Raw genomic sequence first — 22,958 nt, 5'->3', positions numbered from 1 at the left:
ACGCTTCACTGTATTTTACAAACAGGAGAATTTTCAAATTGCAGTAGGCTGGGTAAGTAAGCTTACATGTAAAAATTTACAAAACAAACCATACTGACAGTAAAGTAAAGTGAAGTATAACTTTATTTAGACACTATAGGTATTTAAAGCCAGGGGCGTGTGAGATCGTGTTATTAACATGAAATAAAGATAAATCAAAATAAAAAAAGGGATTTAACTTTTTTCCAATAATTATTGATATCTTAAGAATACAAGTACACATCATTATTCTTCGGTTTACACTGGTCAGTTAGACCTTCAAAATTAAAATGTAATTAAAATTCAACTTAGCTTCAAGTGTCAATTTACTGTAAGCCTGCAGCAAGAGTTGGCAAGAAATGCTTAATTAATTAAGATTAAGCTTTAAGTGTCAAAACCCTACTCAGTGCTATTGACACACAGCTGCCAGCAGCCCCATCCATTACACCAGTCCTTGGGCTACATCTGGGTGGGGCAGGCTTGATTTTCAGGCCCTCCATTTTAAGCACCCATGTGTATATATGTACGTATGTGTTTGTGTACATGTATTGTATTGCTAACTTAGCTCAGTTCCTCTTCTCACATAAAAACGTAGGAGTAAAAGAAAATGCAGATAAAAATGCTAAGAACCACTGTATACAATGGGCTGACTCACAGGAGATGACAGGATGCAGACTAAGTTTTGATGGGGGTCAAAGTTTTAGAATGCCAAAATGGGCCAGACAGAAATAAGGCACTCAAAAGGAAGGAGGCTCAAAAGAGACTACAAAAAGATGTAAGCATGCATAATAATTAACTAAATAAGAATGTAAACAAGATGATATTATTACTTAAGGACTCCCAAAGAGGATATCATATATAGGGCATTACATAGTTATTGATTTACCTTCACCTATTTGCTCTTAAGCTAACGAGGTGGTAAGTCCCAACTGATTTTTCTAAGCAAGTTGGTGAGCACTCACCTCTCCCTCAGGGCTAATAGCATGCAATAATGTTTTCTTTTTTACCACTTGCAAGAAAAAGGACACATCACATTTTATTTGTTAAAATAAGCAAAGTCGCAAAAAAGGACCACTGTGACTGCAGTTTACAAGGTAGGAATCAAGTACTATTTTAAAGGATACTTTTCATTACTTCTAAGTTTATTGATAACTTGACTATTCCCATATGACTGCTCTATCTAACAATCCAATAAATCTATTTGGTTTCAGAAGGAGAATGCTGATCACTGCTATAACAACACCAAACAGCGCCTTATAGTACAGGATACAAAGAAATGTGACTGTCCCGCAAAGATCCACCTAAGGAAAATAATCAAGCATCCTGAAAATAAGGTCAGTTTATTTAAATTATTGAATAAGGGTTCAGGAGGCACTACCATTAACATGAATGATCACTAGCCTAATAAAGGGTGTTTAATTCCAATGGGCCTTGTGTTACATGTAGGTGAAGTGGACATATGATAAGACAACCTGGACATTTCGTTGTGCAGAATTGAAACAAATTTACCTGTAATGGAAACAGAGGGTATATTTAAGAAACCAATTTTTCAAATATTATTTTAATTAAAACATTGTATCATTAGATTTCAGAGAACACAAAGAGTAGAAGGGAGACAATGTCAAAATTTCTGAGAACATCCCTAGAGTCAGAAAAGAAGCAAACGATAGCTACAGAGGGGCGTATTTACATATTACTTCCTAAACCTACAGATCACTTATTTCACCCCATGAGGAGGGTAAGTACTTGGCCATCAATTAAATTTTTTTTTGGAATCAGGAAACTGAAGTTTGGTGGGGGATTTAAGGTGACTTAACTTAACACAGATCATCAGTCCACTGTAGACTGTGCTGCTTCCACTGTCATGTGGAATATATATAAAGAATGAATAAAGATTATACATCACAACAAAAGACCAATTAAATGTACTACATGTACAGCTTCTTTTAGCTACACTGGCAGTTATTCCTCAAACTCAATGTCAAGACTATAATATCACAATTTTATCGGAGAGGGATTTCCACCGGCACTGTTTTAATGGAATGCTGTCATGGACTATTTAAATGGATTTTCTTAAAAAAATACAGTGTTCAGTAATCTGTAATTATAACATTCTGTAACTATGACTGAAAAACCTTACCAGAGGACTGCCTATAGTAATGTTGGTATAATTTGCATTATTATTCATTCAAAATAGTTCCCTGTTTCTGATAGGTTAAAACCACTCGCATATTTCATCATAACCAGCTGCTGTTGACCAAATTTGGAAAAAATTTTCTCATATTGAACCAATGACATCAAAAGCAGCTGGCTCCAGGTTATTGAACCATTGACCAAGAAAACCTGGGGATGAGGTAGTGTAATTTTTTAAATGAATAAATAATAAAGCAATTATTCTTTCTTTCTTGTTGTGTAATCAGACTGCTGGGCTACTTCAGCCTATTGATGAGACACTGGTTAAAAAAATTCATGAGCTTGTTGGAAGTGGTGTTAATTGTGTTTCTGAAATGCAACAGCCTCCAGATCTAACCAACAGACGGTTCTTCCCAACAATCATGGATATCAGGAACCACATGTATCGTGCCACAGTGGTATGCAGACATTCACAAATTGATCAAGAAAACCTTGACTCAAAAATCAAGAAGTGGAAAGAAGAAAGCCCAGATGATAATTTCTTTTTCAGGCCTTACTGCCTTACAAGTGATAGTGAGTCCTATCAACAACCACAGTCACTGAAGGAAGAAGACAGCACTGATGTAATTAAAATAAGTATAGGTGATCCATCTAACAACCTCCTCCTTGTTCACCAGACGAAGTGGCAAAGAGAGCTACTTTTAAAGTATGGTGGTGAAATTTGCCTACTGGATGCAACATACAAAACTTCACGCTAATTGCCCTCCCCACATTCTTTCTGTGTGTGAAAACCAATGTAGATTACTGTGTTGTTGCTTCTTTTGTGGTTCAGCTGGAAAATGCAGATACCATTAATGAAGCTCTTCAGCTCATTAAGGACTGGAACCCAACATGGAACCCTGATTTCTTTATGGTGGACTTCAGTGAGGCAGAGATCAATGCCATTGAAAGGCTGTTTCCAAGTAAGCATGTAAACATATACTGGTAAATATCGATAATAACCATTTTATAACCATTTTCTTTATTTCATATGGGAAATATAGAGAGGCAATACTTATTAGGAATAAATTCTCCCCCCCCCCCCCAAAAAAAAAAGAAAAAAAAAATTATTTCTTACAGGACTAACCTGAAAATAATGACAATAAATTATTGCCAATTACCAGTAATTCTCCAGACATTCCAAAATCATTACTTTAATTTCATGAAAATATCAACAGTGTCCATACTTGTCCTGGAAAACCTGGAAAGTCCCGGAATTTTATTTTGGCATTTCCACAACTGGAAAGTCCTGGAAAAAGGCTTCTGGTCCTAGAAAGTTTTGGAAATCTTTTAGAATCAATTAAAAAATAAGAAATGTGTAGATGATGGTAAGGACAATTAACATTGAGATCTTGGAAACAAAAGGGTCAATGTGTATTTTAGATTCCTGGAAAAAATCAATGTTACTATTATAACAACAATGATAATAATAAATTACTAGCATTATTATTATTATTATTATTAGCATTATTAGTATTATTTTTAGTAGTAGTAGTAGTAATAGTATTATTATTTTTACTCCATGGCTCACAGGTCATGCTAGGCGCCCTTCGTTGGTAGTTTAATTTTTAACATACAATAGGCCTTGTGTTAGCTGAAATGGTTGGCAGCATGTATTCTCTTATCAGAGAGATTTTACAACTCAGTTTTATAACTGTTCCAGGCTGTCTTGTGTATATTCGTGATTTCCATCAAGAACAAGCATGGGTATAGTGGATCAACAACTCAAAGAATGGCATTAACAAAGACAAGAAAGACAACCTCCTGAACAGTTTGCGAAACCTTGCAAGAACTTCCACAGAAGGGGACTTCAATTTAGCACTTAGAGATCTTCAAGACAGTGAACTGTGGAGGACCAATACAAGACTCCAAAAGTGGATGAACACAACATGGCTTCCCGAAAGACAGGCAAGCATATCCCTTGCACACATTATAATAATTGTGGAATTATCCCTAATAAATTATCCAGCAACAGTTCAAGATTTTTGGCTTAAAAATTACACACATCTTATTATGTTCACTTAAAATCCTTGTTGCTCTGACTTTAAACATCAAACAGGCCATCTCCTCGGATAATGTCATTTTGGGCCATTAATCATTCAGCATGAGTCTGAGATGAGTCCAAGATGCTCTTACAAGGAGATCCGCAAGGTGAAAATCAGATTACATGCAGCTTATATTAATGAAGTTTACTTGGACACTTTGTTTCTATTGGCAGCGCTGGGTTTGGGCATACAGGAAGAACCGCTTCAATGTGAAAGTGAACACTACCAATGGTGTGGAAAGAAAGAATAGGACATATAAGCACCAGTTTCTTGCAGACAATAGAAACAAGACCTTAAGTGGTGTCATCACAGTTTTAGTGACACAATTTCTGCCAAATGAGTACAGAAGGTAAGGAATCAAAAGCTCATCTTGACCTTAGATCTCAGTGTGTTATATATTGATATCACATGACTATGATTTTAGGCCTAAGGTGTTTTCAGAGAATGTAGATATATAAAAGTTTTTTTTTCTACAAGTGAGAAGGATGTATAAAGGTGTCATGCTTACTCTGGGATGAAAATTGCCTGTAAGAATTTCATGAATGATACTTATAGACCCACATTTAATCCATAGGTTATATTCTACAAGTTCAAATTGAAATACGTAACATTTAGGAGGAAGCTCAAGCTGAATATTCGAATGTTGACCGTCGGTGTACTGTCATCACACAGTCATCTCAAAATTGTGAAATATGTACATCAATTTATTTAATACAAGTTTGAAGGCTTATCATGTGATAAACTTCTGATTAAGTACCTCTTCAGAAATTTCTATACATATAAGTTTAACACAAATGCAGGTAAAATTAATACTTATCTTTCTCGAGTATTCTGATGTCATTGTTCTTCTCACTTGGCAGCTATGAGGTTTAGGTCGATGGTGTGTAGGATTTCAGAGGTGTTGCCAATCAATCAGATCGACCGAAACCAGGTTGACAACTTACGAACCGGCCAAACATTTCGTTAACAGCGCCATCGATCAAAGTATCATTACAGTCCAACAAAGGACCAGTTTTTCTGTTCAAATCTGGCAGAAACTGGCTCAGACGCACTACGCGAACTTCCCAACACTCGAGTACACTGTGAGTACGCGTCAACAAGAAAAAGCGGAAGTCACGTTGTAAACTGCGGATACAAGGTGCCCCTCAAGTTAGCTTAGAATTGCCGATTTTTCAAGTTCAATCATCCCTAGTGATATTATTCGGCTACTGGCGGCGCAATCACTCGTGAATCATGCGAGGGCGATGTGATCCAAACAAAAGGAAAAGGAAATTTCATTTCACAGGCACAAACCTTGTCATTTCCTGTAGGGCCACCGAGCCGCTTAATGAGCTACTATGATTGGCTAATTTTCACTTCCGATCTCCGGAGAATAATAAAGAATGACAACCACGTGACACATGTCAATCTCCTGGCGTTGGAGGCCAAGCTTAACGAGCGATTGTATTTCCAAAAGGTGAAGGTCTTTATGCTAAGCAAGTAGAATTTTTTCTCTCGCCAGTTTCATTGCACATTTAGTCTCGTTTGATGATCGACAAACGTCATGGATCCACCTTTTGATTGTAATAGACACGTACCTCCACTGAGATCTTTTTGGGTTTGGTTCTGTTTTGTCTTGTTAGGTAAGCATTTGTGCCTAAATTATAGCATTTTTGCAAGCTATCTTACTCGTATAAGGTATTTTTAGGTCAAACGTTGTGTTCTGTCCCCGTTATTGTGACATCTCTTTGGTCAAAACCGAGGTAAATTTAATAGGAAAGCACTTTGAAGTTTCTATTTGTGTGTATTTGAGATGGTAGCGAGTTCGATTATAGAATCTGGAGTTGTTGTCTGTGACCAATTCGTAATTGAAAGAAAAAGCAAATGTGCGCTCGCATAATCGGCGGCGTTTGCTTTGTTGTCTGTAATCTTCTCGCTTGTTCCCTTTACTGCTTGAAGAAGCTTATTAGAAGCGCTCGGAGGGATCCATGATTCTTTCAGCCATATGGCTGTTGTCAATTGTAGATGATCGAACGCTTCGCGGTGGGGAATTAATTTACTCCCGATGGAGGAGATAGAGAAATGTTTTTCGCGTCTTTCTAACGCGTGCTTTTCACTCATTTTTCTTCAGGATCGCATCTCCCACTATCGCTGTCAGCAAATCTACAATGGCAAACTCAACCATTGTCCCAAACTGTGGAGGAAGGCGACACTACTACATTTTCTTGTTCGGCGCAATACACCAAAAGGATACTGGAGTACGACTGGGAATTTAATAATCAATTCTTACCAGGAGACAGTCGTTTTGTTAAAAAGGACGATGGTAAAATGTTAGAAATATCTAACGTTAAGTTTAAGGATCGAGGGAACTATAGATGTGTGGCCAAAAGGAAAGGTAAAACTCTGGGCATGAGTCAGAACGCGGCCTTAAATGTAAAAGGTAAGGAAGTAGTACCTAGGTTTGCTTGCATGAAATTTAGGGCGTACGTCTTTCCGGTGGAGTTGGTTCCTCGGTATATCTCAAGATTTCTGGCGACTTGTTTTCTCTCTCTCGTGGGGGGGCATTAAATAGATTATTGTACATTGGGTTGCACGCATAGTGAAACGGTAAATTGATCGATAAGGGCGATTTATTGTTGGTCAGTGTCTTGCAAAAGTATTATGGAGTGTTAAGAGAGTGTCTCTGTAAGAGCGGTCCGGTCGATTTTGCTTGAGACACGGATTTCGCTCGTTTCTCGTGTGTTGTAAGACATTCATGTACCTATACTAAAACCACAATCAGTTTGATCGGATCTCTTTATGTTTCAGAGTTTTACGGAAATTAAATTTCACTCGAGCGAAGGCTTGTCGTGACACTTTTCAAGACTTTAATTTCATACAACTTTGGAGGACAATTTACAAAAAACTACGGAACTCAGCAAAAAACAAATACCACAGCCATGTATATTAACTCTATCTTATCTATCGAGGCGACTTTCGTAAACATCACGTGTCAATCAAGGAAACAGGAAGACTTGAGTGACACCTTATCGGTTCGCCTAAATCAAACACGCCAAAACCGATCAAATTCAAGGTTAATTTTTGAAAAAGTGAGGCGTTCTTTACTGATCCAACTAACATAGCTAGGAAGTAGGTGCCATAGAAAAAATAACTACAGAAAAAAACTTTGCGGCCCGACCTTTACGAGAACTTTATAACTCCGTGAACTTACCTAATTTTCGGCAATCTCCAAGTTTGGCCGCCATTTTGAGGGACTTGTCAACATGAAGCGTAACCGATATAAATCAAGCAGGTAAATCTAAAGCCGTCAGAAATATATAAGAAAGCAATTCAAATGAACTTTACTTTCAATTCAAGCGGCAAAATTTGAAATTGTTTGTTAAACTTACCATCCTCATGCGACCATTTCTTTCAACAATTCAAACACTACAACTAGTGTTCGAATTCCCCTCGTCGATTCCACCGCAAGAAATAACCTGTGCCACCCAAGCTTCGACTCGAATATGAAGTACGAATCAAGTAACATAACTGCTTCATCTTCGCGGCAATATCACGCTGGTATTTTGATTTTCCGATCGACAAGAACGGTGATCAGGAATCGATCGGTTTGTTTACCTCGTAAACGTGACCGCTGACCAGCTGCTGAGTGAAAACAGTACGGTTCAGTGGCGAGGGGCGGGGTGAGGGGTGGATGCGGGCAGATTATCAGAAGGTTTTTGGGAACATTCTATAAACATTAGGATTCTCAGTCTTAATGCGAAGGCATACTTCGTGTTGCAGACAACTTTTGTTTTACTTAGTATTCTTTTTTATTTCAAATACATTTCGTTCCAAATAGGACTTGCATCAGTTCATAGATTTAAAAACAAATCTTTACCACGTAAACTAAGGTAAATTGAATGAATTGTTATTTGTTTTATTTAAAACTATCGTTCAGATTACAAGATACGCGAAAAACTCTCCCCACTGATTTTTTCCTACATTCTGTTAATCAAAAGTTTCAATAATTATAAAGGCTTTCTTGTTGATCGTCTTAATAGTAACAGTTTCCAGGATCCAAGGGGAGCAAAAGAGAGAACAATTTTCTGTGTAGCTAGGTAAGGCGACATGCCGGCTTTATACTTCTTCCGGCGTGATAACGATAATGATGACAACAATGGGCAAAAAGCACCGTCCGCTAATGATGACGATTATCATAGTTATTAACAAATCTCAGTTATAGTCCTGAAAAAAATCTCAAGGGGTCCTTTGAACCATCCTCTTAATCTCGCCAGAAGTCAAAGTTGCCTAAACTCATTCTAAGGTTCGTGCGATTTTACGACGAATTTTCAATTCCGGTGTGTTGCACGCGCGACTTTTGATAGAAAAAACCTGCACGCGCCATAACTAAAACTTAAAAGAACGTGTCAGCGGAATGAATCAAATCTCTATCACTTTGCATACATTCTTGGAAACAGAAAAAATTACTTAGAGCAAACATTCTAAGTATAGTGTTCCTTCCGTGCAATGGGGCATAAATAAAAGGTTCTGTTGGAAAATACATTTTATTTTATACCACTGTTGACAAGCAAAAAGGTTATATGGGTACCCGGTTAAAAATATATCAATTGATAACTCTATTAATTAATACCAGATCTAATTTAAAGGAGAAAGTTATGAGAATAAAATAAAAATTGTCTTTACCTCGAAGCATGCCTTCACTGCTTAGACTGATAGTCCTAAAGCTTTTTGAGCACATTACACACGAGAAACGAGCGAAATCCGTGTCTCAAGCAAAATCGACCGGACCGCTCTTACAGAGACACTCTCTTAATTTCCTTCAGTCGTATTCTTCCCATTGCGTCAGGAAAAAAATCAAATAATCTGTTTTTGTTTTTTTGCCAGGTAGAAATCAATAAGTCGCACTTAAATCTTCGATTTAGTTCAAGTCATTATGCGGTCGAATCTTGAATGCTATTGTTTCGATTTTACGTAACATATATGGCGCTCGCGGTATGTTACAGAGTTTCCTAAATGTTTGTGCGACACACTTGATTCAAGTTCAAGTTTGTTTAATCCAGTTCCCAATTCAGATCATTTGAGCTATAGCTGTGGGTTTCTCGAACACAAGTGTTCGAATCTGATGGAAATTTCCACGCGGTCATAACATTTTGAATAAGCGACATATTTTGTGGTAATTTCAAACTTCCCATCTGGATCAATTTTCTGTTCAAAATAGATAAGATACAGACATTTAAGTGTTCTACTCAAATCACTAGTGCATTACAATGGTTTTGAATTGGTTCTTCGGTTAGAGACGTCAAGTTTACTGGCGGATGTGTTTATTTGAGTGTATTATCAAGACGAACATCATTTTTTGTCGCCCTTTCGAAGTCACAGACGCTGGATACAGCTTTTAATTATTGATAACGTGCTGACGATTTTTTTTTTGCAATACAGCTGTGAAAGAACTCTATTGTCAAACAGCTGTTATGTCGTGGGGTAAATTGCCAACATATAAATCATAATATGATTTTCGGAGATTACATAAAAAACTTCACAAATCTTGAGGAAGTCTTTTGCGATGTGATAAATCTCAATACCACCGAAGAGAGAGAGAAGATTTATTTTATAATGAATTGAAGCAATTTTTTTACCATGAATGCGAATGGAAACTTGCGGATTTTAAGATGAACTGACTAAATGTCGAGACAAATTATAGTTTATTAAATTCATCACTCGAACATGCAGACGTAATTAGTTCTATGTTGATGTAGTGTTCTGTTGTTGCAACAATGTAGTTAATTCATTTCTAACTTTTTGTAGAAGTTTTGAACTTACGAAACGACACAAGTGACAACAAATAAATATCATCACAGATACTATGGATACTGCTTGCTTTTCAGGTCCTACTTACAACTACTAGTTTCAGTAGTGTTCTTAGCTGCGAGGATCTTCTAATTTCATCTTTCCACCGCAGTGCAAATATGTGAATTTTCATATATCTAAAATCTTCATTCACTCGGATGTTTATTTGTACCCAATTCATTGACCAGCTCCCAGTTGGCTTGTTAGCTCAATTGGTAGAGCGCTGCACCAGTATCGCAGAGGTCATGGGTTCAAATCCCGTACGGGCCTGAAATTTTTTTTTTTCAGGTCCTACTTACAACTACTAGTTTCAGTAGTGTTCTTAGCTGCGAGGATCTTCTAATTTCATATAAATTCTTTTTACCTGTAGTTTTGAAAGAGGCTAGAAGAATGTCTGTCCATTTTTCACAGAATTTACTTTTTCAAGGAGGAAAATGAATAATTTTCAGGCTTTTTTTGAGTCTTTTGAACTTTAGTCTTGAGACTAGTGGCAATCTAGTCAATGGGATGAAAGGTTTCAGTTCTTTTTTTATTATTATCTTTCTGGAAGGGAGTAGGCTTATAAATGTATCACTGAATTTCAAGTATCTCAAAATCTGTCGCATTCTGTAATCTGGGTGGTTTAAGATTTGCCCCACCCAGGAAATATTAAATACTTAACTATGAAACAATAATAACATGATCTCAGATATCGTACATTTTCAAGTCTGCTTGATGAAATAAACCTAGCAGTCATCCTTTGAGGGATTTTAGAGATGGACATAAATTCTTGGTGTCTTCTTCATAAAAAAAAACATGCAATTCTGCTAGTATTGAAGTATTAAAGGCAGACGCCTCAATCAGTTCATGTTGTACATACATGGATGTTCTTAGAGAGAGAGAAAAATTATGGCTACTGGCTGTGGGGTCATGTTCTCATGAAGTAAAATAAAGTTTTGTCCATGTTTTATCGGCAAATTTTAAAGGCATCCCTACAAATACCATCTAGCAGATGGGGACTTGATCATATATTAATTGATGCAGGGACTAATTGGTCACAGACATTTTTGTAAGGACTCTGAAGTGTTGATTTTATGTAAAAGTGCAAGTATGTAATTTGACATTTTTTTCATGAATTTTTGTCAGAGAACCTATATTAACTAGCACATCAGACAGCCATATTTTAATAATAGATACTGGGCATGCGGTTGGAGCTTAATTCCCTTTCAAAGGTTAATGGAAAATTGAGCTTAAACTTAGCCTCAGAAGCAGTTTAAACACAGATGCTGTCATTAAAACAAAAGAAGGATCCTATAAGAAATTACTTTGTCCAGTTGAGATTGAAATGGCATTTTCAATAACCATATTAACTGTAACCCTTTTTTTTTTTGCCAAAATAAACCCTCATTTTGAGTTCTTGCGTATTGTTTGTTTGTTGCACTGAGAAAGTGATTTGCTTTGACATGTGCCACATGAGAATGACTCCTATCTGTCATTACTGTTGCATGGCTTTTAAAGTGATGTCAATTAATCACTTTAATCTTGTATCTGCATCCTTGAGGAAAATAACAAATGGTACTTGATGCCAAATCTTTTCTTCTTTGCAGGAATTTGCTCTGCAATTCAATTAAGCATAAAGCCCACTGGCAAAATATTCTTAACAAAGACTGATTTACAGCTAAGATGTAAGTGTTACATTTATCCTTTGGGAACATATGTTTGGACAAAAGATGGGAAAGAGGTTGCCACAGATGCACGAGTTACTATCAGTCGCAAAAAACTGTATATTAACAATGCAACTGTAGGAGACAGTGGTGAATACTCTTGTTCAGCAACCACCCAGGATGGGTCAGATACCAGACGTGCGACATCTCCATTGTCAGTTACTGTAGTTGGTGAGTATTTGATATACAATCTCTGAGCTGATACTGTATTTATTTATTATATATTGTAAATTTAGACAAGCTTGCCCAGTTCAGCTTTAAAGCTGGTTGAAGTAGGGGTCTGTGAAAACAATAACAAGGCCAGACCATAATGCGTGGGACTGTGTTCCTTACTCTTTGCAAGAGGTGTATGAGTGTTTTTTGTGTCTCCTGCTAACAAGTTCAAAGAAGATGCAGGAGACAAGCTTACGGTTTATCATCCTTATCCGAGAAAACCAGATTGTCTCACCATTTGCGGATGTCATAATAAAGGCAGCACTGTCTCCTCAGTTGTTTGAAGACCCTAAGTGACCCCTTGAACCCAATGACCCCTTGACCTCATAACCTCATGACCTCCTACACAGCAGTTTAGCACTCTACTCCATAAGCTAATCAAGGGCTGTTACATTTCTCTTCTTTGATAAGTTAATATATGTTTCTAAGATGCAGATTATTTTATGTTTGGGGTTATTTTATTGCTCTTTTTGACAAATCACTTTAATTCTCATCATGCGGTTCTACATTAGGAGCTTAAATGCATACTTCTGAACAAATTTTCAGGGAAGCTGAGGGTTGTTTGCCATGTACAGCTGCATTAGCAACATTTGCAAGGCTAACAATGGTATTTTATCGTGTTGGTAAATTTACTATCTGACATGAGTGTCTGGATGGTTGGTCTTGTAAGCTGTATATATATAGATCTGGGTTGACTTATTGCGTCATTAGATATGCATCATATTGTGTTTCAGATATATGTTAGATGTTAAATACTTAATTCTCAAGGAACTTATCGTATAATTTCTCTTATTCAATAGATGGACAACATCCTCAATTTCAAATTCCTCCTCCAAAGGAGAGAACAGTTTTACTGGGTAGTGAAGCAGTCCTCCCTTGTAGAGCTATTGGCAGCCCAACTCCTGAAATAAAGTGGTATGCAGGGAGTAATAGTAGCCCATTGCAAAGCTCTTCTAAGTACAGAATTCATGATAATGGGACACTGGTGATCACAAATGTTGACAAGCAAGATGAAGAAAAATACAAGTGTACGGCAACAAACTTGGTTGGGCAAATGACCACAGAAAGTGTTTTGAGACTTGCTTGTAAGTCAATGGCATATTATTTATATAAAAGCTTGTAAGTCAATGGCATATGTATTTATTGGCGTGGTTTATTCATACTTAAAAAAGAGACTAGTGTAAAGAATGTTTGAGGTTACTCCCAAGAAATCTCTCTTTCTTAGATTTCTGCTTAAAACTCTTTAAACTGCTCTAAATTGGCAAGGAGATGGTATAAATTATTGTCATCACAGGGGAAATGACCATCTTGATTTTTTGTGCGTTTATGTAATCAAATATGCTTGATTCCTGCTCTTTGGAGCTGTATGCATGAAAACCCAACCCAGGACAAAATAATTTTTTTAAAAAAAATCAACTTTTGATATCAGGTAGAATTGTTATTCCATCCCAGTGTTAGGTTATTTGTGTTTCCAAAAAATTGTTTTTACGAGATTCCTGATCACTTTTTGCTCCAAACATTCCTTCATGATCCTTAGGGGTTTAGGTACTTTTTCTTTAGTTTCTAATAACATACATGAAAAAATTACTCAGTTCTGATTGGTTAAGATAAATGCAGTTTTCAGGCAATTCAGTGCAGAAGAGAGTTAATTCAGTGCAAAGAAAGTAACAAATCAGACATTCTGGTTGGTCAATAATCAAAGAAACTCATGGATAACCAATCAAATGTGAGCCTTGGATGTCACAACAAAATTTTAAAATTTGTCGGTGAAACAATGGCCAGTGTTTTAGGTAGGTTTTCTTTCGCCACTGCAACTGAAAACGGCTCAAACAATGAAAATACTGTAAAAAAAAACACTGCTTTTTGGTTGTTGGTTTGGAAAAAAGTGGTGTTTAGAGAAGGGAATTGCCAAGGAAATCGAAAATTACAAACCGACCCAGCTTAACACTTTGCTCAAGCAATCCAATGCCAAATTAAAAACAAGCATGGTTAAACCTCAGAAACAACAATTCCATTTCATCAAAAGTGATTCAGACATAGACTGAACAATTCCTTGAACTGTTTCGCCGGACTTTGAATTTTTTTGCGGCCTAAAGATGTGAACATATCATTGCATATTATTGTTTTGATCATGTGTGGTTGTTTTGACCGAATGCATGGTTTGAATAAATTATTTTTGCACTTAATGCATGTGCTTTGGTTATGCTTAATTATGATAAGCCATCTTGTATTTTTTCATGTTTATTATTAACACATAATCACATGATTTTTCTCATGAAATTTGGAATAAGTAAGCACTTAGTAATTTTTTCAAAGACCACAAATTGCACTTGCCCTATGGGCTCGTACAATTTTGTTAGTCTTATTGATTCCAAATTGCACTCAAAATCATGTGATTTCCCATACAAACCAGTTTATTTTTTATTAATATTTTTGTTGTAGTAAAAGAAAGAAATTTTTTTTTTCTCTGCAGACGTGAATGATGTTACCCTGGACAGTACCAAAGTATATGTCTTATTCAATGACCCACTAGAAATAACGTGTGACCCACCTGAAGCAAGGCCAGCCGCATCAGTAACATGGCTCAAGGCAGCTGGAGAGAACCTGCCTAAAAGATTTGATATAAAAGGTTGTTGTACTCTTCGGAACAATAGAACAAAGCTTAATGATGCTGGAAATTACACTTGCACAGCAAAAAACATGGCTGGAAACAAATCAGAGACTGTTGAAATTACAGTTGTTGGTGAGTATTTATTGGCACTGGCTGTGATGTGGTACATGTTCACAATGTGTGGTTATCCTCTATGTACAATTGTTTGTTTGAAGTGAAACCTTGACTATGGATTGTTTGTTGGTAGACTTTTTTCTTAGTTCTTCCTTGTTACTAGATAAAACCCTGATGGTAGAAATGGGACAGAAGCTATGGTACCATGAGGCAAAGGGTTGCAGAATTAGAGATATATAACTGATCCTCTGTTGCTCTTTAACCCTTAAGGGGTGGGCGCTTATGTCAAGCTGGGCACTTATTAACTTAGGGTAATTAAATAAATATGGTAATTCCTGGGTAGTTCCTTGGCATTTTGTCATATTAAAAGGTGGAAGGTGTAGTTTGTAATTGAAACCTGATAAGTTATATTATTTTGTATTTAGAGCAACCAAAGATTGCTTCGAAACCCAAAAACCTATCTATTAAGGAAGATGAAAAAGCTATTCTTGACTGCAATGCTAAAACCAGACCAACCCCCAAAATATCCTGGTACAAAGATGACAAATCTCTCAAGGTTGACAAGAAGCGGATATTTAAATATTTAAATGGAACACTAGTCATAAACAAAGTTATCCCAGAAGATTCAGGAAAATACCAATGTTCAGCGGATGTAGCATCTTGGTCAGACAGTGCGGAGGCTACTGTTGATGTATATGGTAAGTAAGGTCATGTTTTGACTGATGATTAGATGGTCATTTACATATCATTCACATATACATGTAACTTATCAGCCACTAGATGAACGAACAACAAGACAAAATGGATAGAAACAGGGTAGATGCTAATTTGGTCAATTTTCCTTCTTTTCAGCAAAAGTAAAGCTGCGAGGTATCCATACCAACCAAGTGATTGCCACCCTACACAAAACTCAAAAGATCCGATGTGACTTTGATGGACACCAACCCATTACAGTTACCTGGAGGAAAGAAGGAGGTGTAAATATTGATCCAAAAAGAGTGAGACAAGAAGATAGCATGTTGATTTTTGAACAAATTGAGAAAGCAGATGAGGGCCATTACTGGTGTAAGGGTGAAAATTCCTTCAGCAGTGCAGAGAGCTATGTTAACATTTCTGTTTATGGTAAGATCATAATCAAATTATTATGGGCAAGTGGAATTAAAATTTTAACAATTTTACTGAAGTGATAGTGCATTCACTGTTATACACATCCTCGTTATTTTTGTCACGGCTGAAATACAGTGATTTTCCAACAGTGTATCCCACATTTGTCCTGCGGCCGAAGAACACAATGGCTTATGTAGACGATCATTTGTGGCTCCATTGTAATGCGTCAGGTGATCCTAAACCCAAGATCAGTTGGACAAAAGAAGCACAAGGAAGGGACCAGCTGGATAGAGAGCGTTTCATTCTGTTCCCTAATGGAACTCTTCACATCAAGAAGGTGCAATTCGCTGATGAGGGCAGGTACTATTGCATTGCCGCAAACCATGCTGAAATGAAACAGAGCAAATTCAGTCTTAAAGTACAAGGTAAGTTCACTTCTGTTGTATGTCACAGCGTTTTATTTTCTTTTGCTAACCTGACACCTCAAGCTTTGCCCTCTTTCCTCTGTAGGTTTTTTTTTTTTTGGAGGGGAGGAGGGGGTTGGGATTGTTAAAGTGGCTGGTGATGTTAATCTTTGCTCAGCTTGGTCGTTTTTAAAACTTTGGTTTTTGTTTTATTACATTCAGTTGAAAGCTGTTCTAATAAAAGTCACTAATCCGTGATTTTTTTTTATCATTACATTGGACAGCTCATCCCGTCGCCGAAGTTAGCAAATCGACAGCCTCAATGGCTCGCACAATAGGAATTGCAGTTAGCAAATCGACAGCCTCAATGGCTCGCACAATAGGAATTGCAGTTAGCAAATCGACAGCCTCAATGGCTCGCACAATAGGATTTGCAGTCGGGTGTGCTGCAGCTTATATTGTTCTGGTGGTGACAACCCCTGCCTGATAAATTTGTCCCATTATCTACAGCAATTAACCAGTTCAATACCTGTTTGTGCAGCACAAAGCACATGCTCTCTTTTAAGTAATGGGGGAATTGTTACCATCTGCAAATTTAAAACAAAAATTTTAGTGAATTTCTATGTGTTAAATATGTACATTTGAACAAGTTTTTTAGGTAACAAAAATGTATTTCTGTGTGTCAGTACTTACAAATAAGCTAATTGATAAGTGTGCTCTGAGAATTCCTTTTGAAATGTAAAACTAGCAGATATTCTTTTAAAGATACTGCCACAGTCAAAATTACTTGAGCTGTCAAAATCTGGCTAAGTACTGTAATTCTGCTTTGTGAAAGCTTAAGGTGATGATAAATAATGATAATTGAACTGAGTAGAGTACAATTTGATCTGAGATCATCTGCACAATTTCAAAATCAAACAAACCTACAGTACAAGTTCATTTTGAAATCACCAGTACAATTTCGGAAAAAATTGCACAAAAGGAAAACCAATTACCATCTAATTGCATCCATATTTCTTTCCTTTTGTTGTTGTTGTAATTGTTTATTCATTACATCTAACAGAACATATCCATTTTGAAATTGCAAAATTTTGATTAAAAAAATGTTGGTCTTCAGCCTGATGGTTTCCTTGCCCATCATTTTCCTGCAATCTGATTGGTTACTTTGAACATGTCTTGAAATCTGATTGGTTGTTTTTGTTTTCTTAGTGTTATTTTCTTATTAGGTGGGAAAAGAGATGCAATTTAGAGTATTGCACTGCAGAGAGCCAATCAGATTGCAAGGGTCATCAGTGATATCAAAATGGATGTGATAAATTGAATTGATAATTCCAGATAAAAATTGAAGAAAATTTGGTTAACCAAATAAGACCTAAACAATAAGGCTTAACTGTATAACAAACTTGGCCTGTAATGCTACATGTACACCACAATAACAAGCCATGACTACTTCAGAATAATTTCAAAATTTTCCAAATTCATGCACCTGAATGACTGTGGGTTTTGTAACATTTATATTGTACAAAGCCTTCAACACATCCTCTCTTAATCCAAGAGGGCTAAATGATGAAACTTGTAACTCAATATCTACATCTTTGTCTGGCCTGAATGCAGGATTCTAAATGAGGAAATCAGCAAAAAAAAGCAATTGTTAAACTAAAAAATTGTTTACATTTATGTAAGTATTTTGCAACATTTGTATCTTAACTGAATTTCAGGTCTGTACATATATGTTATTTGCCGGCTGGGAGGTCCGTATGGTGAAAAACTGTGACCGAGGTCTTGAAAATACTGCCCGAGGCCGTAGGCCGAGGGCAGCATTTTCAAGACCTCGGTCGCAGTTTTTCACCGTACAGACCGACCCTTAGCCGGTAAATAACATATTTATTGTTTTTAAACTTGACGAAATTCTTTCCGAAAGAACCCGAATGATTTAGGGCTGAAAATACGGCAAGATCTTTAAACTGAACAATTTTTGAACGAGTAAATGGTAGTTAAAATAGAGGTGATGCAAATTAAAGAGAGATGCCTTAGCGAAACATTTTCATTTCCGTAACGATAAAGGTGATTTAAAAGGCTTCCAAACAAACTTTGAAACATTATTTTTACAAGTATCTGTCACAATCTGACACCTGCCAATTAGAGAGCGCGTAAGAAAAAAAAAAGCATAAGAGCATTTGAAAAACAACGGAACTAGTTTGGCAAGGACTGTCACGACAATATTTTCTTCAAAATCAGTCAATGATCTAACGGAAAGTATTATTCACTCTCATCGACGATTCATTCATGTACGAAGATTTACCTCTGTTCATTAAGTAAACGGCGAGGAAAGTAACTGTGAGTAAATTCAAATTTTTTATTTTGAAGTTGTGAGAGTTTGCTCGTTTGTTTGCTGTAATGACGTGTTTAACTCTGGTCTTTCCTTCACAAAAACTAAATTCGAACGGCACACTCCAACGAGACACAAGGGAATTTAATGCGGCCTTTTCTCAAAAAACATCCTTCAATTTCTGTTGTGCAATTTACGGTACAAATGTCCAAATTGAACGGAATTGGAAAGACTCACCGGGAGCGTGTATTTGTTGTAGAACTTAAATTAAAACTTCGCTCGCTATTTCACTATGAACAAATTGCTCGAGAAAATTCAGATATTAAATGAATGGAAGTTCCATCGTTCAGTTTAACTGTAACCAAATACCTCACGTTTCAACTTTCTGGGTACTTTTTGTGAACGATTAAAATTAATTGCAGACGGTTTTTAGGCCGCTCGTCAACCAACGTAATGACAATATTGTTTATAAAAATTCATTCTGAAACCAATATTTTTTTGTCAACCAAAGTGATTTGATAGAGAGAGAAGAGAGGATTCATAAGTTATTTATCGGCTTGAGGTAGTGACCGACGTGTTTGCTTAAAAATACTGCCCAGCCGGAAAACGAGGTATATTTATGAAAAATGACAACGAAAGTTGGGATGTCTCGGCGACTCACGAAAGCGTTACCGTGGCCCGTGGGGAGAGATAGGAAAATACTGACCGGGTAGAGAACCAATCAGATTGCAAGATTCGTTACCGTGCCCTCTAAAAAAACAATAATGTAAGTTATGGACTGGGATAACAAGTTAAGATATCTGTTTTATCTCTGAGTCCAAATAGAGGGGGGGGAGGATATTAAATATGGCCTACTTAATTGACCAATCATAGCACATGTATTAAGAAATGTAATAAAATCTTACAGCATACCACACACAAGCTGGCTTTAAATCCGTTGATGGCATGATAACAGTTTTGAGTAATAAGTAAGTTATTTAATTTTGTTGCCTCCAAAGATGTTTGCATGTCTCAGCGGTTTTGAAAGGTAACTAACTGAGCAGGATCTCAAGTTCTTAGCATGATCAGTCACCCAGATCTGACAAGACTGCTAGAGGAAGGTCAGATGAAAGAGAAGAGATATCCTGTAATTTCAGGGGTTGGTATATGTAGGCTGAGACTTGAAACTAACAATACATATAATGTTGAGCTAACCATCTATTTTTACTTGTGCATGCTGTAACATCCCTGTTGTCATTGTAATGGACTCTGGATCAGAAATTCTAGGTTCTAGCCCTATGTTCTTGGGAAAAACACTTTACTCTAGAACCACCCCCTCTCCACTCAGGAGTTTCAATGGGTACCAAAAAACTTTTGGGAGACCTAAGTAAAGGAAGGTTAAGTCTCTACTCAAGCCAAGTGTCCAATCCAGCAGGAGCTTATCCTAATTTCCATAACATGAAGCAGCTAAGAGCATTACTACTCCCCCCTGGATGGGGTATCCAGTGCAAGGTTACCCCCAAGTATTTCATCAGGCATCCCTGACAGTTTGCCTCCACCCATTTATACTCCTGGGTGGAGGAAGGCACCATGAGGGCATGTTTTTCCTTGGAACACAACACAATGACCTGGCCAGTTCTTGAGCCCAGAGCTATCAACCTGGAGTGCAGTGGACTAACCATCAGGCCACAACATCTCCCCCTTAGGGAACCTTGGGTCACCTTTTATACTCTAGCACCCGGTGCTGCACCATTTGCCACACCTAATTACATTAGAAGTTATAGCATTAGTTATGTGGCTTGTAAAAATTCACCATCTTATTACTCACTGCTACAGTTATCAATATCAATTCTGCATGTGCACCTCAGAACAAGATGGCTCAATGACAATTTCTTTGCGTCCTTTTGATATTGTCTCTTTGTTACTCTGCTGCTCCTGCAGTGGTCTTTTTTGAGAAGCCAAATCTCTCCTCCTGCTCAGTTGTCTTGAAAGTGCAGACTTCATATCCTGTGTGTTATACAAAAAAAGACAACTAGATTCAGGTTTTCAAAATATTATCCTCATCATTGCCTGAGTGACGTTTTGAGTATCTCACACAACTTGCCATTTGTGTACTTACATTATGTAAAGTTTGTAAAAAACTATAGCGTAACAGTCAAATACCTGCACTAAAGACGTAAAATAACCTGGTCTCTAAAACTCAAAACAAGGATGAACTCTGAAAAATAATTAGTCAAATGTGCATTGGCCCATGACTTTGGAGTAGGATTGGCAGTTAAGGAGTGAAAGAGCTAGCATGTCAAATGTTTTCAAAGATGCTGTTTTGTTTGATTCCAAATGTACCTCACTGAGGTCAGGTAAATAAAGGAAATGGTCAGAAACTTAAGAAGCTCTTGATTGTTAAACAAAGTCTCCTTTTAAAGCACCTTGATAAATGTATAGAGAACAGTATGGAGAATATGCATTCTGATGTTAAGGTGAAAAAGGTTGAAGGTAATAGCTACAAAACCAAGAATAACAATCAAGGCTAGTTATAAATGAATTACCATATCAGGTTTGACTCGTTTTACTAGCTGTTTAAGTGGCTGTCTGACCGGCTCTTTGACCTGTTTTGTAGATTTAGGAGACAGAGAACTTGAGGCTGCAACTTTCCTGGCCAAACGTGCACATCGAACATGCTGACAACTAAATATCTGTAAATTATACAGACAGCAAGTTAAATACAGTGCACCGTTGTTCTAAATGATTACAATGCCCCCCCCCCCCTTCCCTCCCCCATGCAACATACAGACTGACTGAAGGAAAGCGTGACATCAGTGGAAAAATCAACCGGTACTAAGCCACCGAAAAAATAATACATTTCTCATGACTCAAATCAAAAGCACGCGGAGTGCACATTTCGATGTATCATGTACATGTATGCTCTTGGATCAGAATGTTAAGGCTCCTAGTGCACACGAAAAGGAACCCTATCTAAAAAAATTACTATCTCTGTGCGAATGAGATAAAAAGCTCACTCACAATTTTTACCGGAAGCAAGTCAACTACTCGTCGTCCGTGCAAAACAGCCGCCATATTAGAAATGTATCCCAGAAATCCCTGGGTACGAACAAGGAGAACAAACTTACCGGGTCCTCTCTCGTACGAAGGGGGGTCTTTCATCAAAAGGAGAACGTGACGCTGGAGTATGGTATGACGCGACGCCCATGTGTAATTTCCAAAGAACCTCTTGACACCATGAAGTTTTGATTGAATGTTTTTATCAAGTGCTATTCGTATCATCCACTTGAAAAATAATCGATCAATCTTCTATTAAAAAATTACATCAAACTGAGAAGGGGGAAAAGCTGCATAAATGTCTATGGTAACAAAATTATGACAGTCATAATGGATGTCAAAATGGACAAGTTCACGTGTTTGTAATACCCTCTCGTGGCTCGTGGGACCAACCACGTTGAACACGTTTTTAGTGAGTAGTTACGTAATATACCTAACAACCTATTGCCTCATCAACTTATTATCACGATTCAGGCAATTGTTATTGCTTGGGTACACGTTAGTTATCTTGTGTATAACTTATGATCAACTCTCTTTGCGAGGTACAAAGAATCCATTAAAATCGCCCCGATCTCAAAAATGTAGCTTACCTTTGTCAGCTATTGGAGGTAATTCCACAGTCAAACTGGTCCTATCAAAGCATCATTTTTTTCTTTTTTACAGGTTTTCCTTTTGTGAAATTTACTCTCTTAGGATCGATTTGTCTCTCGTTTTCCTTTATTTATTTATTCATCCATTTATTTATTTATTTATTTCTCGCCATCAGTTTGTGTTAATTCAAACTTTCTCTTTCGCCTGCTCGCACCATACCGTTGATTTAAGGGTGGTCTCCTTTCTCCCTTGTTAGGCAAGTCTTCTGTCAGCAAGATGCTTACTTCAATCACTTGCTTGGTCAAAAAGAAGACAACGCAGCACGTGACTTGACTTGACCCGGGCACTTTGATCTTGCCATGTGCCAATATTCCGGTCAAGTGATTGGCAATCACGTGACCTTTCATCATCTCGTCATCACAATTTTCAACACAGTTTCCCATCACGCATGAAAATATACTCTGATGTTTATTCTAGCTATGGAAAACTATATATTCATATGTTGAATCACTGCGTTGAAATAGTTGGCCTGACAAACAACAAAAGAAGTCCAGTTTTAAATTACCATTTATTAATAAACGGAACTTGAAAAAACTCGTAAACCAGTGCGGTAAATCTCAATCAAACATACTCCGAAGCCTCTCTTTATCGATAAAAAAAGGATTGAATTTCACTGACAAATATAAATGTTTTGCTGTAAACTAAATTCAAACTAATGTTAGTCGTTCTTACTCGTGGCAAGCTTAGGGTAATTTAAGTTGTGTAATGAATGAGTTGCCAGTAATCGGA

General features: G+C 37.1%; 2 protein-coding genes and 1 long non-coding RNA gene across 3 annotated transcripts; 1 reads left to right on the top strand and 2 right to left on the bottom strand.

Annotated features, from left to right (window-relative positions):
• Positions 1 to 109: 109 nt before the first annotated feature.
• LOC149042985 (uncharacterized) lies at positions 110 to 4,452 on the bottom strand. Its single transcript, XR_016188260.1, has 2 exons — positions 4,196 to 4,452; positions 110 to 3,459 (listed from the first exon to the last, which is right to left on the bottom strand). It is a non-coding gene; the product is annotated as an uncharacterized LOC149042985 (long non-coding RNA).
• A 1,200-nt stretch (positions 4,453 to 5,652) lies between these two features.
• Positions 5,653 to 17,329, top strand: LOC149042984 (inactive tyrosine-protein kinase 7-like). The gene is made up of 9 exons (XM_089211759.1): positions 5,653 to 5,857; positions 6,346 to 6,654; positions 11,648 to 11,935; positions 12,778 to 13,062; positions 14,451 to 14,720; positions 15,128 to 15,400; positions 15,555 to 15,824; positions 15,959 to 16,234; positions 16,498 to 17,329. The coding sequence occupies exons 1-9, from the start codon at positions 5,779 to 5,781 to the stop codon at positions 16,698 to 16,700; spliced, it is 2,253 nt and encodes a 750-aa protein (XP_089067885.1). The 5' UTR covers positions 5,653 to 5,778; the 3' UTR covers positions 16,701 to 17,329.
• Positions 15,958 to 21,742, bottom strand: LOC149042983 (uncharacterized). Its single transcript, XM_089211767.1, has 6 exons — positions 21,543 to 21,742; positions 21,068 to 21,214; positions 20,385 to 20,528; positions 17,700 to 17,831; positions 16,743 to 16,800; positions 15,958 to 16,195 (listed from the first exon to the last, which is right to left on the bottom strand). The coding sequence occupies exons 1-6, from the start codon at positions 21,681 to 21,683 to the stop codon at positions 16,173 to 16,175; spliced, it is 645 nt and encodes a 214-aa protein (XP_089067893.1). The 5' UTR covers positions 21,684 to 21,742; the 3' UTR covers positions 15,958 to 16,172.
• Positions 21,743 to 22,958: the final 1,216 nt, after the last annotated feature.

The sequence above is a fragment of the Pocillopora damicornis genome, chromosome 7 (assembly GCF_964200805.1).
Source record: "Pocillopora damicornis chromosome 7, jaPocDami1.2, whole genome shotgun sequence".
Taxonomy (NCBI): domain Eukaryota; kingdom Metazoa; phylum Cnidaria; class Anthozoa; order Scleractinia; family Pocilloporidae; genus Pocillopora; species Pocillopora damicornis.
Note: the sequence above shows the minus strand (reverse complement) of the source record. Positions and strands in the feature narration are given on the sequence as shown.